At 40.3% G+C, this 14,121-nt stretch overlaps 1 protein-coding gene across 1 annotated transcript in view; it reads left to right on the top strand.

The window, feature by feature from the left end:
- The window catches only part of LOC137300332 (collagen alpha-1(II) chain-like), a 58,676-nt gene extending 45,881 nt beyond the window's left edge, over positions 1 to 12,795 (top strand). The window contains exons 28-34 of the mRNA XM_067969417.1: positions 311 to 364; positions 1,773 to 1,835; positions 6,440 to 6,605; positions 7,845 to 7,951; positions 8,967 to 9,047; positions 9,156 to 9,368; positions 11,067 to 12,795. Of these exons, the coding sequence (XP_067825518.1) occupies positions 311 to 364; positions 1,773 to 1,835; positions 6,440 to 6,605; positions 7,845 to 7,951; positions 8,967 to 9,047; positions 9,156 to 9,368; positions 11,067 to 11,213 (831 nt within the window). The 3' untranslated portion in view covers positions 11,214 to 12,795. The remainder of the gene's footprint in view (positions 1 to 310; positions 365 to 1,772; positions 1,836 to 6,439; positions 6,606 to 7,844; positions 7,952 to 8,966; positions 9,048 to 9,155; positions 9,369 to 11,066) is intronic.
- Positions 12,796 to 14,121: the final 1,326 nt, after the last annotated feature.

Here is a 14,121-nt window from a genome sequence, read left to right as displayed (position 1 = left end):
GTCCTTCTCCACCCAATGGATTTAGTCACACGAAAATCTACCCCAATGTGTTTGGGAGAGATAGAGAGGGGAGAGAATTGGCAAGAGAAATAAAAAGGGGGCAAGCATTGCACAAACTAAGCACTTATAATTTGTTAAAACTATAGCCTGATCTTTGATGGCTGCGATCTATCAAAATTTAGCTTCTCACTCTGTGCGACATTACCACAATGTACTGTTTAACTGTTCTAATAGTTATACATATAGTTATCAATAAATAGAACCCTTAGCAAGATAATTAAAATTGATTAACACTGTCACTGGTTTTCAGGGACTTAAAGGATTTTCAGGACTGCCAGGGACAAAAGGCATTCTAGGACCGCCAGTAAGTAACGAGTTTAGTATCATATAAATATCTCCATAGTCATATGTTATCTCCCACACTGCTTTTTTTTCAATGTACCATTGTGCTTTGTTCTTGTAGCACATTTCTTGTTTGAGAAAGAGGGTGGGGTGGAAAGGTGAATGGGGGGCAGTTGATGGGATGTCGACTCCGCTCACTATTTTTAGTACCGATCTGCGATTGGCCAACAGGAAGACTCTTTCTGGTTGGGCGAGGTATTTGCAATCAGTGGAGTTACACGGGAACAAATGGGACATGTTTACTTCTGTGACATCATCAGAGGCAAGGAGTTCAAGGCTGGCCAGTCTTTATTTGAGGCACATACCTGAATATGTAATAGGGGCAATACCTTGAGTAAAAAGTACTCCCCTAATACTTCACTTCCCTTTTAACATATCTTTACTGCACATGGATACAGCACACGCAGTTCACATTGACTAGGGAGTAAATGCTGCAAACAGTTGCCATGGACTGGCTGGAAATACACAGCAGGACAGTCATTATCTATAGAGAGACAAGATAGGTAAGGGGTTTCGGGTAAAACATTTAATCAAAACCGAAAGATAGGTAAGCATTTTAGCAGGTTTGGGAGAAAGGAGGCCCCTCGAGAAACAGCAGACAGTCCAAATAGAGAGAAGAAATTAATGGGTTGAATGACCTGCAATTTGCTTGAAAGAAAAAGCAGGAAATTGTTAAATGATATAAAACAGTAGAACATTGATAATTGAGTGGGAGATCTGAGAATGTGTAAACAGGGTAAAGCAGCATTGAAACGACCCAGCTGCATGTAATTAGCAGCTGCATTTCTGTCACGTGACTTTTCTGTGAATCAAAGTGTATCCTTGCAAACAGCTGTGCTGTACAGTGATAACACAATGACTTCTATATAGAGTTAACACATTCACTGCGTGGAAGTGCACTGTTTGAGATTATATGTGAATAGGACATGTGTTAGTTACACTGTGGAATGTTAATGTGAAACTCAAGCCCACGTCGCAGACTTCGGTGACATTCAAATTTGAACATCTCATAGAAAGAAATCCTCTAGTTTTCATTTAAAAAAAAGAAAAGAAAGTCTTGCATTTATATAGCACTTTTATGTCCTCAGGATGTCCCTATACACCTTCACAACCAATGAATTACTTTTTGAACTGTAGTCACTGTTGTAATGGAAGGAAGGAAGGTGATTATCGGGTGGCTTTCGACATCATTGGCCAACCTCATCTCCTGGTGAATCAAGGAGAAACCCTGATATTGGTCACGGGAATTCAACCCTCTGACCCTCCAGAATGAAGAGATAGCCACTATTCAAGTCACTAACTCTGGACTTGAGGGAAAAATCAAAAAAAGTGATTTTATGGTGTAACAAGAATGTTTCCATTTCTTTTAGGGTCGCCCTGGTCCTCCTGGTCTACCAGGGCCTTCACTGACGATTTCTGAAGAAGAATTCCAGGTGCGCAATGTAATAAGTCTGTACATGTTTCCCCACCCCAAACACAAATGTTCTCACTTGAAGGAGCTAACTTATGCTGGAGTATAATTCCATTGGCACAAACCATATCCAATACCTCTTCTTTTTGATTTGTGAGCCTAAACAATATATTTCAGTAGGCTATACTACCATGAGGTCATCACCCCTGAGACAACTGACATCAGTGCCCATGCACTTACAAAAATGAATTGCACTGGGAAGCAGGAACCGTAGCTGCTGATTTTTTTTCTCTCCTTCAACCTGATGCACTGAGGCTATTTATAACACCTCAACTGTTGCTGTCCCTGAGATGCTGACTCAGTGCAGATGGCATTGGAACCCTTCTGAACTGTGTGGCTCAGTTGGACTCTTGGCAGTGCCTCTACCAACTGATCCTAGTGGGTAACATGAAAATTGTCCACATCACAAATTATACAAAACACCACAAATCTCTCCGCTGTCCCATTTCATTCAGGATGTCCCAACTTTAAGTAGCACAGCTTTAAAATGTGGTAGCAGTCTGTCAAACTGCCAAACCAGAGAAAGCAGGTGATTGGCCAGTTCAATAGAAAACAAGCACTCATCCAAGTTCTCCCTTTCAACACACTGAAGCTTTAGAGGTTATGAGTTCGGTATTGTCACTTAATAACTCCACTCTAAAGCTACTGAAAATCAGTAACTGTTACACTCGGTGTCCAAATGTACAAGGTCCATTGTGTCAAAAGGTGCAGTGCACTCCTGTTAAATGTATAGCTGATTTTTTCACACTTCTATGCACAGTGAGAGTATAAATTGAAGAGGAGTCTACATAATAGATACTGAACAACATATTCATGTAGGGAAAATGTTTTTAAAAAATATTGGATAAGAAGACTGGGTAAAACTGCTTAAAAATATCAGAGCATGATTTTTACAGTACCATGTCTTCAGGAGTGTCGGGGTTACAGTTAGCATCCCACAGAATTGTAATGTAAGAGCCCCAGAGTTGGGCCTCTAGTACAGTCCCACTTGTCGATTGCAGCAAATTGCACATTCCAGGCAGTGTTCAGTGATTACTGTCCTCCCACTTCCTGGTGGTGCAACAAGGATGATACCAGAACTGAGAAGGTGCAACTGTCAGGAAAGACTGAACGGGCTGGGGTTCTTTTCTCTCGAAAGGAGAAGACTGAGGGATGACCTGATAGAGGTCTTTAAGATTATGAAAGGGCTTGATAGGGTAGATGTAGAGAAGACATTTCAACTTGTGGGGGAGACCAAAACTAGGGGCCATAAATATAAGATAGTCACTAATAAATCCAGTAGGGAATTCAGGAGAATCCGCAAGGAGTAATTGAGGTGAAAGCGTTGATGCATTTAAGGAGAGAGTATAAGAAAGTCTAAGATTGATTTACAGTGCACAAAGCATGTTAAATAAGGTTGGAGAGCTACAGGCGCAATTAGCCACATGGGAATATGATGTTGTGGCAATAACGGAGACCTGGCTCAAAAAAGGGCAGGATTGGGTCCTAAATATTCCTGGATACAAGGTGTTCAGGAAAGATAGGGAAGGAAAAAAAGGAGGGGGGTGGTGGCAGTATTGATTAAGGAGAATATTGCAGTGCTGGAGAGAAAGATGTCCTGGAGGGGTCAAGGACAGAATCTATTTGGTTAAGAGTTAAGAAACAATAGAGGTGCCATTACACTATTGAATGTATTCTATAGGCCACTAACTAGTGGGAAGGATATAGAGGAGCAAATTTGCAGGGAAATTACAGAGAGGTGCAAAAGCCATAGAGTAATGATAATGGGGGACTTCAACTATCCTAATGTAGACTGGAATAGTAACAATATAAGGGGCAAAGAGGGGGAGGAATTTTTGAAGTGTATTCAGGAGAACTTTCTTAACCAGTACGTTTCCGGCCCAACGAGGAAGGAGGCATTGATGGATTTGGTTCTGGGGAATGAGGCAAGCCAAGTGGAGCAAGTGTCAGTGGGGGAACATTTAGGGGACAACGATCATAGTATCATAAGGTTTAGAGTAGCAATGGAAAAGGACATGGACCACTCTAAAGTAAAAATACTCAAATGGAGGAGGGCCAATTTCATTTGGATGAGAACAGATCTGGCCCAGGTAAATTGGAACCAAAGATTGGCAGCAAAACTGTAATTGAACAATGGGCGGCCTTTAAGGAGGAGATGTTTGAGGTACGGTCCAGGTACGTTCCCACGAGGGGGAAAGGTAGGGCAATTAAAGCTAGAGCTCCCTGGATGACAAAAGAGATAGAGAGTAAGATGAAGCAGAAAAAAGGGGCGTATGACAGATGTCGGGTTGATAACACAAGTGAGAACCAGGTTGAATATAGAAAGTTCAGAGGGGAAGTGAAAAAGGAAATAAGAGGGGCAAAGAGAGAGTATGAGAATAGACTGGCGGCCAACATAAAAGGGAATCCAGAAGTCTTCTACAGGCATGTAAACGGGTAGTAAGAGGAGGGGTGGGGCCAATTAGGGACTAAAATGAAGATCTACTCATGGAGGCAGAGGGCATGGCCGAGGTACTAAATGAGTACTTTGCATCTGTCTTTACCAAGGAAGAAGATGCTGCCAGGGTCTCAGTAAAGGAAGATGTAGTTGAGATACTGGATGGGCTAAAAATTAATAGAGGAGGTACTAGAAAGGCTAGCTGTACTTAAAGTAGATAAATCATCCGGTCCGGATGGGATGCACCCTAAGTTGCTGAGGGAAGTAAGGGTGGAAATTGCGGCGGTACTGGCCATCATTGTCCAAACATTCTTAGATACGGGGTTGGTGCCAGAGGATTGAAGAATTGCAAATGTTACACCCTTGTTCAAAAAAGGGTGTAAGGATAAACCCAGCAACAACAGGCCAGTCAGTTTAACCTCGGTGGTGGGGAAACTTTTAGAAACGATAATACGGGACAGAATTAACAGTCACTTGGACAAGTATGGATTGATTGGGGAAAGCCAGCACGGATTTGTTAAAGGCAAATCGTGTTTAACTAACTTGATTGGGTTTTTTGATGAGGTAACAGAGAGGGTCGATAAGGGCAATGCAGTTGATGTGGACTTTGATAAAGTGCCGCATAATAGGTTTGTCATCAAGATTGAAGCCCATGAAATAAAAAAGGCAGTAGCAGCTTGGATTCAGAATTGGCTAAGTAACAGGAAACCTGGTGTAGTGGTGAACGGCTGTTTTTTGGACTGGAGGGAGGTGTACAGTGGTGATCCCCAGGGGTTGGTACTCGGACGACTTCTTTTTTTGATATATGTTAATGACTTGGACTTGGGTGTACAGGGCACAATTTCCAAATTTGCAGATAACACAAAACTTGGAAGTGTAGTGAACAGTGAGGAGGATAGTGATAAACTTCAAGAAGATATAGACAGGCTGGTGGCATGGGCGGACACGTGGCAGATGAAATTTAACGCAGAAAAATGCGAAGTGATACATTTCGGTAGGAAGAATGAGGCGAGGCAATATAAACTAAAGGGCACAATTCTAAAAGGGGTACAGGAACAGAGAGACCTAGGGGTATATGTACACAAATCGCTAAAGGTGTCAGGGCAGGTTGAGAAAGCGGTTAAAAAAGCCGAGGGGATCCCGGGCTTTATAAATAGAGGCATAGAGTACAAAAATATGGAAGTCATGATGAACCTTTATAAAACACTGGTTCGGCCACAACTGGAGTATTGTGTCCAGTTCTGGGCGCTGCACTTTAGGAAAGATGTGAAGGCCTTAGAGAGGATGCAGAAGAGATTTACTAGAATGATTCCAGGGATGAAAGACATTAGTTACGTGGATACACTGGAGAAGTTGGCGTTGTTCTCCTTGGAACAGAGAAGGTTGAGAGTAGATTTGATAGAACTATTCAAAATCATGAAGGGTCTAGACAGAGTAGATGGAGAGAAACTGTTTCCATTGGCGGAAGGGTCAAGAACCAGAGGACATAGATTTAAGATGATTGGCAAAAGAACCAAAGGTGACATGAGGAAAAACTTTTTCACACAGCAAGTGGTTAAGATCTGGAATGCACTGCCCAAGGGGGTCATGGAGGCAGATTCAATCATGGCTTTCAAAAGGGAACTGAATAAGTACTTGAAAGGAAAAAATTTGCAGGGCTACAGGGATAAGGCAAGGGAGTGGGACAAGCTGGATTGCTCTTGCATAGAGCCGGCATGGACGCGATGGGCCGAATGTGCTGTAACCTTTCTATGATTCTTTGATTCTATCAGGAGAAGCTTGATAAACACACGAGGGAGAAAGAATAGAAGGTTATGCTGGTGGGGTTTGGTGAAGTGGGGTGGGAGGAGGCTCGTGTGGAGCATAAACATCGGCATGCACCAGTTGGGCCGAATGGCCTGTTTCTGTGCTGTGCATTCTATGTAACTACAAATCTTGTTAACACTGGGGGTGGTGTCATAATAGTCTCAGTCTTCATTCCTGAATAAATTATGCAGATGAGAAATTTATTTGAAACTATATGCCTCCAAACTAATAATGAAGTGTGTAATAAGTGCAAACACTTGGGATACCTCTGAGGAAAAGCGAGGCTGTAACTTTTTGTTTTGTGTTTTTTCTTTTATTGACAGCTGCTTTTGAGCAAAGCACGCAGTGCAGATTCCCAAAGTATATGGAAGGCTCTGGAAACTTTAAATATGGAGATTCGATATATTGTTGCCCCACCCACTGGAACCAAGGAAAACCCTGCCACAACCTGTAAAGAACTGCAGCTGTGTCAGCAACAGCTCCGTGATGGTAAGGACCATGGTGAACAGTGTTACCACAAAGTTGGTATTCTTCAGACCATTGTACTTCTGTGTATCCTGTTTCTAGATGAAACTGAGTCACTTCACATAGTTCGCATGTACGATGTTACCAGGTTAATGAATCACCTGGTGCTTTAGCAATTTGGAGAACGTTCATAGCCCATAATTATTTTGTAGGAATAAAAACCCTTTCACACATGGAGGATAACCCTGAAGCCATTTGGAATCCTTTTCAGGAAACTGATAACACACATGGTGGCATGGGTTCATAAGGGTCATATGCTCTATTGATATTTAGTTATATTTGCCAGCACAGTGTCCTGTAGTTACAGTAAGGATTTCATTGTGCATGTGGTTTTGATGGTTCTCGGTGTGTCCTCCCTATATTGAGGCAATTAGAGTGCCTCAACGATAGTATAAAGTATCCTCAGGCATGCAAGGAGTACTACGGGCTATCTTCTTTTAGATTAGCAATTTTACCGGAGAATTGAACAGGGGCTGTTTCTGGGAATTCCAGCAGGACAGGAAACCATGGGAGAACATGGCTTTGAAATTACACTGCTTGACAATAAGTGAATGAACGCTTGACACATTTACATTGAATTCATTCGTCTGCTATTTTAGTGGAGGATTTAATCCATTTAAAATAAATGAAGGAGTTTAATACAAACACATTAAGCCTTTGTACGCTAATCTTCACACAGCATAATTTCAAGACCACAGGAGCCTATTTCAAAGTATGCCCATTTGTAGGATGATTTATAAGAGATCAGCAGTGTAATATCCACATAAAGATATGACTGCAAACTTTAGCACTTGTCACTGAAAAGAGTGCTCCAGAAGTTAAATGCAATGTATTCCAGAAGATTAAAGTTTTTATTTGTCAAAGAACAACTGGCAACATCTGCATCAATGAAGCTAATGCATGGCCTAAGTGCAGTGGCACATGATACCCTCAGTGTCTCCACAGCAATTTCAGGCTGGGCAGTAAACAAGGGCCATACTGCACTCTCCATGTTGCTGTCCACTATTGTCCATTTGCTGCCAATGTAAAGGTTTACGCCAACAGCAACTTTTAGGCTTCTAATTTTTGGTATGCTAAATGCTAATTGCGAAGTAAACTTGAGATATTCAGTGATTATTTTAATCTTCATTTATAAAGGTGGGTGATTATCAGTGACAGACAGCAAAATTGTATGATTTTATTTTATTTTTTTTTCCTTGCTAGGTTTCTATTATATTGACCCCAATCAGGGCTGCCCTTATGATGCACTTCTTGCCTACTGCAACTTTACAGCTGATGGAGCAACATGTTTGCCAACTGTGGAAAATGAGGTAATACAGTCATAGAAAATGAATGGAAAGGTTCCACGATAAAATGTGACATTATTCTATCACAGAACTGGAACTGTCTTCTATCATCAACACACCTGCCCATTAGAGATTGCACTATGCTGCTGTTTGATTACAGAGATCACTATTTAGAGGTAGATTCTCCCCTTCATCTGGATAAGCAATGGAGGAAAATTGAACGGGGAGTTGTTCCACTGAAAACGATGCCAGGCATGTACTACACATGCCCAAATTTGGGCAAGAATATTATAATACAATGCAAGTACCAAGATGACATCATTAGTGTTTCCAGTCAGTTATGTTTTTAACAACTCTGGGCACAAGGAATATCAGTGTGATGGGTATAAAAAATGGGAAAGATTTCCAGACTTCGTCTTCATTTTGAACAAAACATTTCAGAAATGAGGAAAATAATGACAGTTAATGGACGAATGTTCACCAGTTGAACATACTTCAGTTATGTCGAAAGACGAGAGAAGCTGAGATTATTATTTTATGGGGAGATTTAATAGACGTGTTCAAAATTATTATGAGCGGTTTTGATAGATTAAACAGGGAGAAACTGTTTCCGCTGCTGGTAACCAGAAGGCGCAGATTTAAGATAATTGGCAAAAGAACGAGAGGGGAGACGAAGAGAATTTTTTTTACGCAGCGAGTTGTTGTGATCTGGAATGCACTGCCTGAAAGCGTGGTGGAAGTAGATTCAGTAATAACTTACAAAAGGGAATTGCAGATATACTTGAAAAGGAAAAATTTGCAGGGCTATGGGGAAAGAGCAGAAATGTGGGACGAATTAGATAGCTCTTTCAAAAAGCCAGCACTGTCAAGATAAGCTGAATGGCCCCCTTCTGTGCTGTATGATTCTATGAGTTGAAGGATTAAGGAGTTTATGCTGACAAACTGTTTTATTCCTTCAAAATGTTTTTTTTTAACGAAGAAGAGCTTTTATTAGAAAAAGAACTCTTTGACTCACAGCCTTTTTCAAAATATTATCCAGGTACCCACAAAAGACTGGTTCAAAGAATATTCAAAGGAAAGTGCATATCAGTGGTTCAGCTCTACAGAGGAAGGATTTTTGGTGAGATAACTTTAAAATCCGAGCTTAAAACTCCAAAACACAGTGCATCATGGGGTTTAATTTCAAGATTCTTATTTTTCCACACCTTGTTTTATATTCTATTTACAGTTTGAATATCGTGGAGTGAACGTTGTACAGCTTCGTTTTTTAAAGCTTCACAGTACATATGCCACCCAAAAAGTAACCTACAAGTGTAAACCGGGTATTAATTCATTCAAGGTGAATGCAAGTGATCACAGAACAATTCAATTCCTGGGTGACAACCAAAAGAAAATATATAATGGACACAAAAGCTTCTCGGTCAATTTTGATGGATGCTCAGTAAGTTTTCAGTAATTAATAATGCTGTAGATCTTTATTATATATATATATTAGTCAAACTCCATCTCCAACAAGAGAGAGTCTAACCACCTCCCCTTGACATGCAACGGCATTATCATCGCCGAATCCCCCACCATCAACATCCTGGGGGGGTCACCATTGACCAGAAACTTAACTGGGCCCGCCATATAAATACTGTGGCTACAAGAGCAGGTCAGAGGCTGGGTATTCTGTGGCGAGTGACTCACCTCCTGACTCCCCAAAGCCTTTCCACTATCTACAAGGCACAAGTCAGGAGTGTGATGGAATACTCTCCACTTGCCTGGATGAGTGCAGCTCCAACAACACTCAAGAAACTCAACACTATCCAGGACAAAGCAGCCACTTGATTGGCACCCCATCCACCACCCTAAACATTCACTCCCTTCACCACCGGCGCACCTTGCCTGCAGTATGTACCATCCACAAGATGCACTGCACCAACTCGCCAAGGCTTCTTCGACAGCACCTCCCAAACCCGCAACCTCTACCACCTAGAAGGACAAGGGCAGCAGGCACATGGGAACAACACCACCTGCACGTTCCCCTCCAAGTCACACACCATCCCGAATTGGAAATATTTCAGCGTTCCTTCATCGTCGCTAGGTCAAAATCCTGGAACTCCCTACCTACCAGTACTGTGGGAGAACCTTCCCCACACAGACTGCAGCAGTTCAAGAAGGCGGCTCACCACCACCTTCTCAAGGGCAATTAGTGATGGGCAATAAATGCTGGCCTTGCCAGCGATGTCCACATCCCATGAACGAATTAAAAAAACACTAGCAATATGCAGAAACATTTTGTGTGACAGGACTAGGTCATGCCAAAAATTAAATTTCATTAGAAATTGATCTGTTCTTTCCAGTTCCTCACTTGGTAAATGCACTGCTCCATAAAAATTTGAGCAATAAAAATGAAGGATTTTATATTTATATGGCATCTTATTACATCCTGAGGACATCCCAAAAAGCTTTCGAACCAATAGATTACTTTGGCAGCAACAATGACTACACTTCCTATGTGCACAAGGTCCCAGAAACAGCAATTGAATGTTTTTGGTGGTAGTGGTTGAGGGGAGCAATTTTGGCCAGGACACCAGAAGAATTCTCTGCTTTTTAAATGTCTTTGAGATCTTTTACATATACTTGAGTAAACAGACATGGCCTTGGTTCATCCGAAACATGGTATTCCAACAATAAGGTTGTGAAAAGCTCTTTGCAAGTTCTTGCGAAGAGTTGAGACTTCAGAAACTTTTTCTACATTATGACCTAGTGGTCAGAGTCTGTAACAACATTGTTACAAGCAAGTGTTACATATAGGATTTCCATTTTGAACGTTAACTGTTGAAATAAAAGCGTAACCAAAAATCACGACAACAGCAAGTGTACATTATGTATAAATATAAATGAATGAAAATGTTTTCGAGCTTTTCAGCATGAGTGATATTATTGAGAATAATTTTTCTTACCTGAGTATATGATTGAAATAATACCCTTTATTTCAATTAATTAGTTATAGATCCTGTGTTCCTAATTATATATAAACAGTGAAGTGCGCCCTGACACTCCCAAGTTTTGTCCCTATTATCATAAAATCTATTAAAAAGTTGCTCATTGTTGATACACTATAACTTTGTAACATCTTATTGTCTTGTTTCAGTTGAATGATTCTGGGCCTCATGAAATTGAGTTTGAAGTCACCACTGATGAAGTTGATCTCCTACCTCTGAGAGATCTGGCTGTATTCAATAATGGTGATGGCATTCAGGAGTTTGGCTTTTCTGTTGGTCAAGTGTGTTTTTACTAATCATTCAATCCAGCCTCTGGAAGATCAATGGATCATACAAATACCTACTTTGCACCAGCCAAATAAAGGAACAGTTGAAGACAGGACAACTTGTTTTTTTCACATGACTTAGTGCAAGAAAAATACTTTTACAAAAGCTACAGCAATTTTTTCTGAAGACGTTATTTACAGAGGCTTCCATTAACCTTTGGACTAAGTTCCTACTGAAGGACTAAATATTGTTTACACTGATGGTGCAACTTCAAAACATTTGGTGCCAACTTCTGCAGCATTTGCCTATCGCCTTACATATTATTTGTTGGGTGGTTCTGATTCAGGGTCAAAGCTGGTGTATGCTGTATTTCCAAATTCAATTTAGCACCTAAAAATTAAGCTTTCAAAACCAGATTACTGAGCACTGATCTCACAGTTTACAAAATGATTACAAGTATTCTTATTAAGGAACTGTTTTAGCATATTCATGTCTAATTACAAATATTATTGTTGTCAGTCAATATTTCACTATAATATCAACACTTGGCCCAGACCTTATCCTTCCAAACATGAAATAAAACAGGCTTCTGACTGCGATGACCTGTAAGTCAGTCATTTCCATGCTACATTCTGAGGCACAGGATCTATGTTTATATACAGTAGTTGCAACACTAGCAGGAAATTCCAGTACTGATCAGCAGCAGAACCTCAAAGTCACAAATGCTGTTGGTGGATTTTGACGATTGCTTACAAAAGGTAACTCAGAACACTGTCACCATGAGTTAGTTATCCAAGGTTCGGCATAAATCACTGAAACTATTCTTCCGATCCGAAGAAAACTGGAATTACTGAACGCATTTGTATTTGTTATACATTTATAATTGATAATTCATATATCCTTTTCAATGCTGTCGAAAAGACATTCTGTTGAAAAAATACCTCATTACTGGACGACACCATACAGTTGAACTGAAGGGGGCTTTATGCAGCCAGGATAATCTGCAGGAACATAACAATTTTGTTTGTAGCCTATGGTGAAAAAACTGACAGGTCCTATTTGCCCATATCATAAATATCTTCTGCATATTAAATACCACATAATAAATTTTAAAAATCATCATTTGTCTTTTTCTTATTAAAAAAAAAAGGAAGCAGCTTCAGGGAGCAGCTAACAGGATTCATGCTCAAACACAGGGTAACATTTATATGGGAGAAAAACAACCCAGACTACAGTGTGCATAAAGCCTTTTCTGGTTTTACATTTCTTGCACATTTGCAACTTTGTCTTAAATAATTAATTTTAATCCTTTTTTGGGGCTTCAAGACCTGTAGATTTTATACTTTGGGTCAGTTTTTGTAAGAGAAATACTTTGAGCTCCCTTTGTAATACTAATTATGTACAAGGTGCAAGAGGTTTATTAGAGTTAACATCAGATGGCACATGCCTGGAATATTGTATTTATATACCTTACCTGACAGTGAGGATGCTCTTTGTGCTTTCCAACAATACTTTATCATAGCTCTTAGTTCTGTCATTCATTTTATGTAATATGCATCCTCACGGTCATAACATGATCCTGAATGAAAGTGATATGCTGGTCATTTTTACTGATTAAAATTCTTATTGTTAATAAATAAAGGTATTTTAAATTTACATACTGTACAATATCCTTGCATTTCTGTCACATTGATGTAAGTGTGCTTTCGGTAACTTTGCTTTAATCAATATTTTTGCAAAACTTCAATCATTTCAGATAAAATACCCGCTTGATAGCCTTCTGCTGTGCAAAAAAAAATTACATTAACAATAATGAACAATATACAGAGCCGAAAACACACAAGTATTAACTTCAGGATCTTTGTAATTGGGTGTGCTCAGTTTTATTGCATATAATTCTTTTTAGAGAACAATTCTGCTCTAATTAGAAACAAATCACCTTCAGTATTACGAAGGTAAAGTTAAGGTTTTAAGCATACCACAGAAGACAGAAAGAACTTTTATTTATATAGTGTCTTAGTACATCATGAAGTGCTTTACAATCAACAGATTTCTCATGAAGGTCAGTAACGTTCGTTATGCCAGCCAATTTGAATTCAGCAAAGTCCCCAAAACAGCACATGGATGACTAGAAAATCTATTTTGGTGATGTTGGTTGAGGGAAGAATATTGGCCAAGACATTGGGAGAACTCCCTGCTATTCTTTGAATAGTATCATGGGATCTGCACAGGCAGATGGGTCCTTGGTTTAATATCGCATCCAAAAGGCAGTACTTCAACAATCCAGCACTCCTTCAGTTAGAGCACAGAAGTGATGACCTAGATTATGTGCTCAAATCCGTAATAGGGCTTGAATCCATAGCCATCTGACTCAAAGGCAAGAGTGAGGAGCCAAGTTGACTTTTCCATTAGTCAGCCTGATTTTCCACTAAGTAACTCCTGCTTTGTTTGTTGGAGCAAAGAATGTTTCTGCCTGTCACCAGTGCCAAACAGTAATTACGTTCATGGGTGAATCTTGCTCCCTTCTCTCTGCTCTCCTTCCTTTTCCTCCCCTTTCATTCCTCATCTCTCCTCTCCTCAACCTCCCCTCCCCACTTCAAGTAGCAGTGTTAGCTCTGTGGCTATGCAAGAGGAGGGGGGGATTGAGATTGGAAAGGCTTTCCTTTTAGTAACATTTTCAACTCTCAGCAGTTGGGAAAATAAATTTAAAAAGCAGTATTCAATGGAAAGGAGCATCTTCCTGCCTCTGTAGAGACTAATGGTGGTTCGTTTTGAGGATGGAGAGTGAGAATGAGTGAAAAAGGTCAAATAATTCAAAGATGTGTGAAACAGGCTACTATGGACAACTGCAGCTGGAGATTGTGTGTACAAACTGGAGTGAGGGTTCTTTAGCAGTTAGCAAAAGCCCTGTGGGAAACCCTGAATAAGATCCAGGTA

Source organism: Heptranchias perlo, chromosome 31 (genome assembly GCF_035084215.1).
Source record: "Heptranchias perlo isolate sHepPer1 chromosome 31, sHepPer1.hap1, whole genome shotgun sequence".
NCBI classification, from domain to species: Eukaryota; Metazoa; Chordata; class Chondrichthyes; order Hexanchiformes; family Hexanchidae; genus Heptranchias; species Heptranchias perlo.
This window is presented reverse-complemented; position numbering and strand designations above follow the sequence as displayed.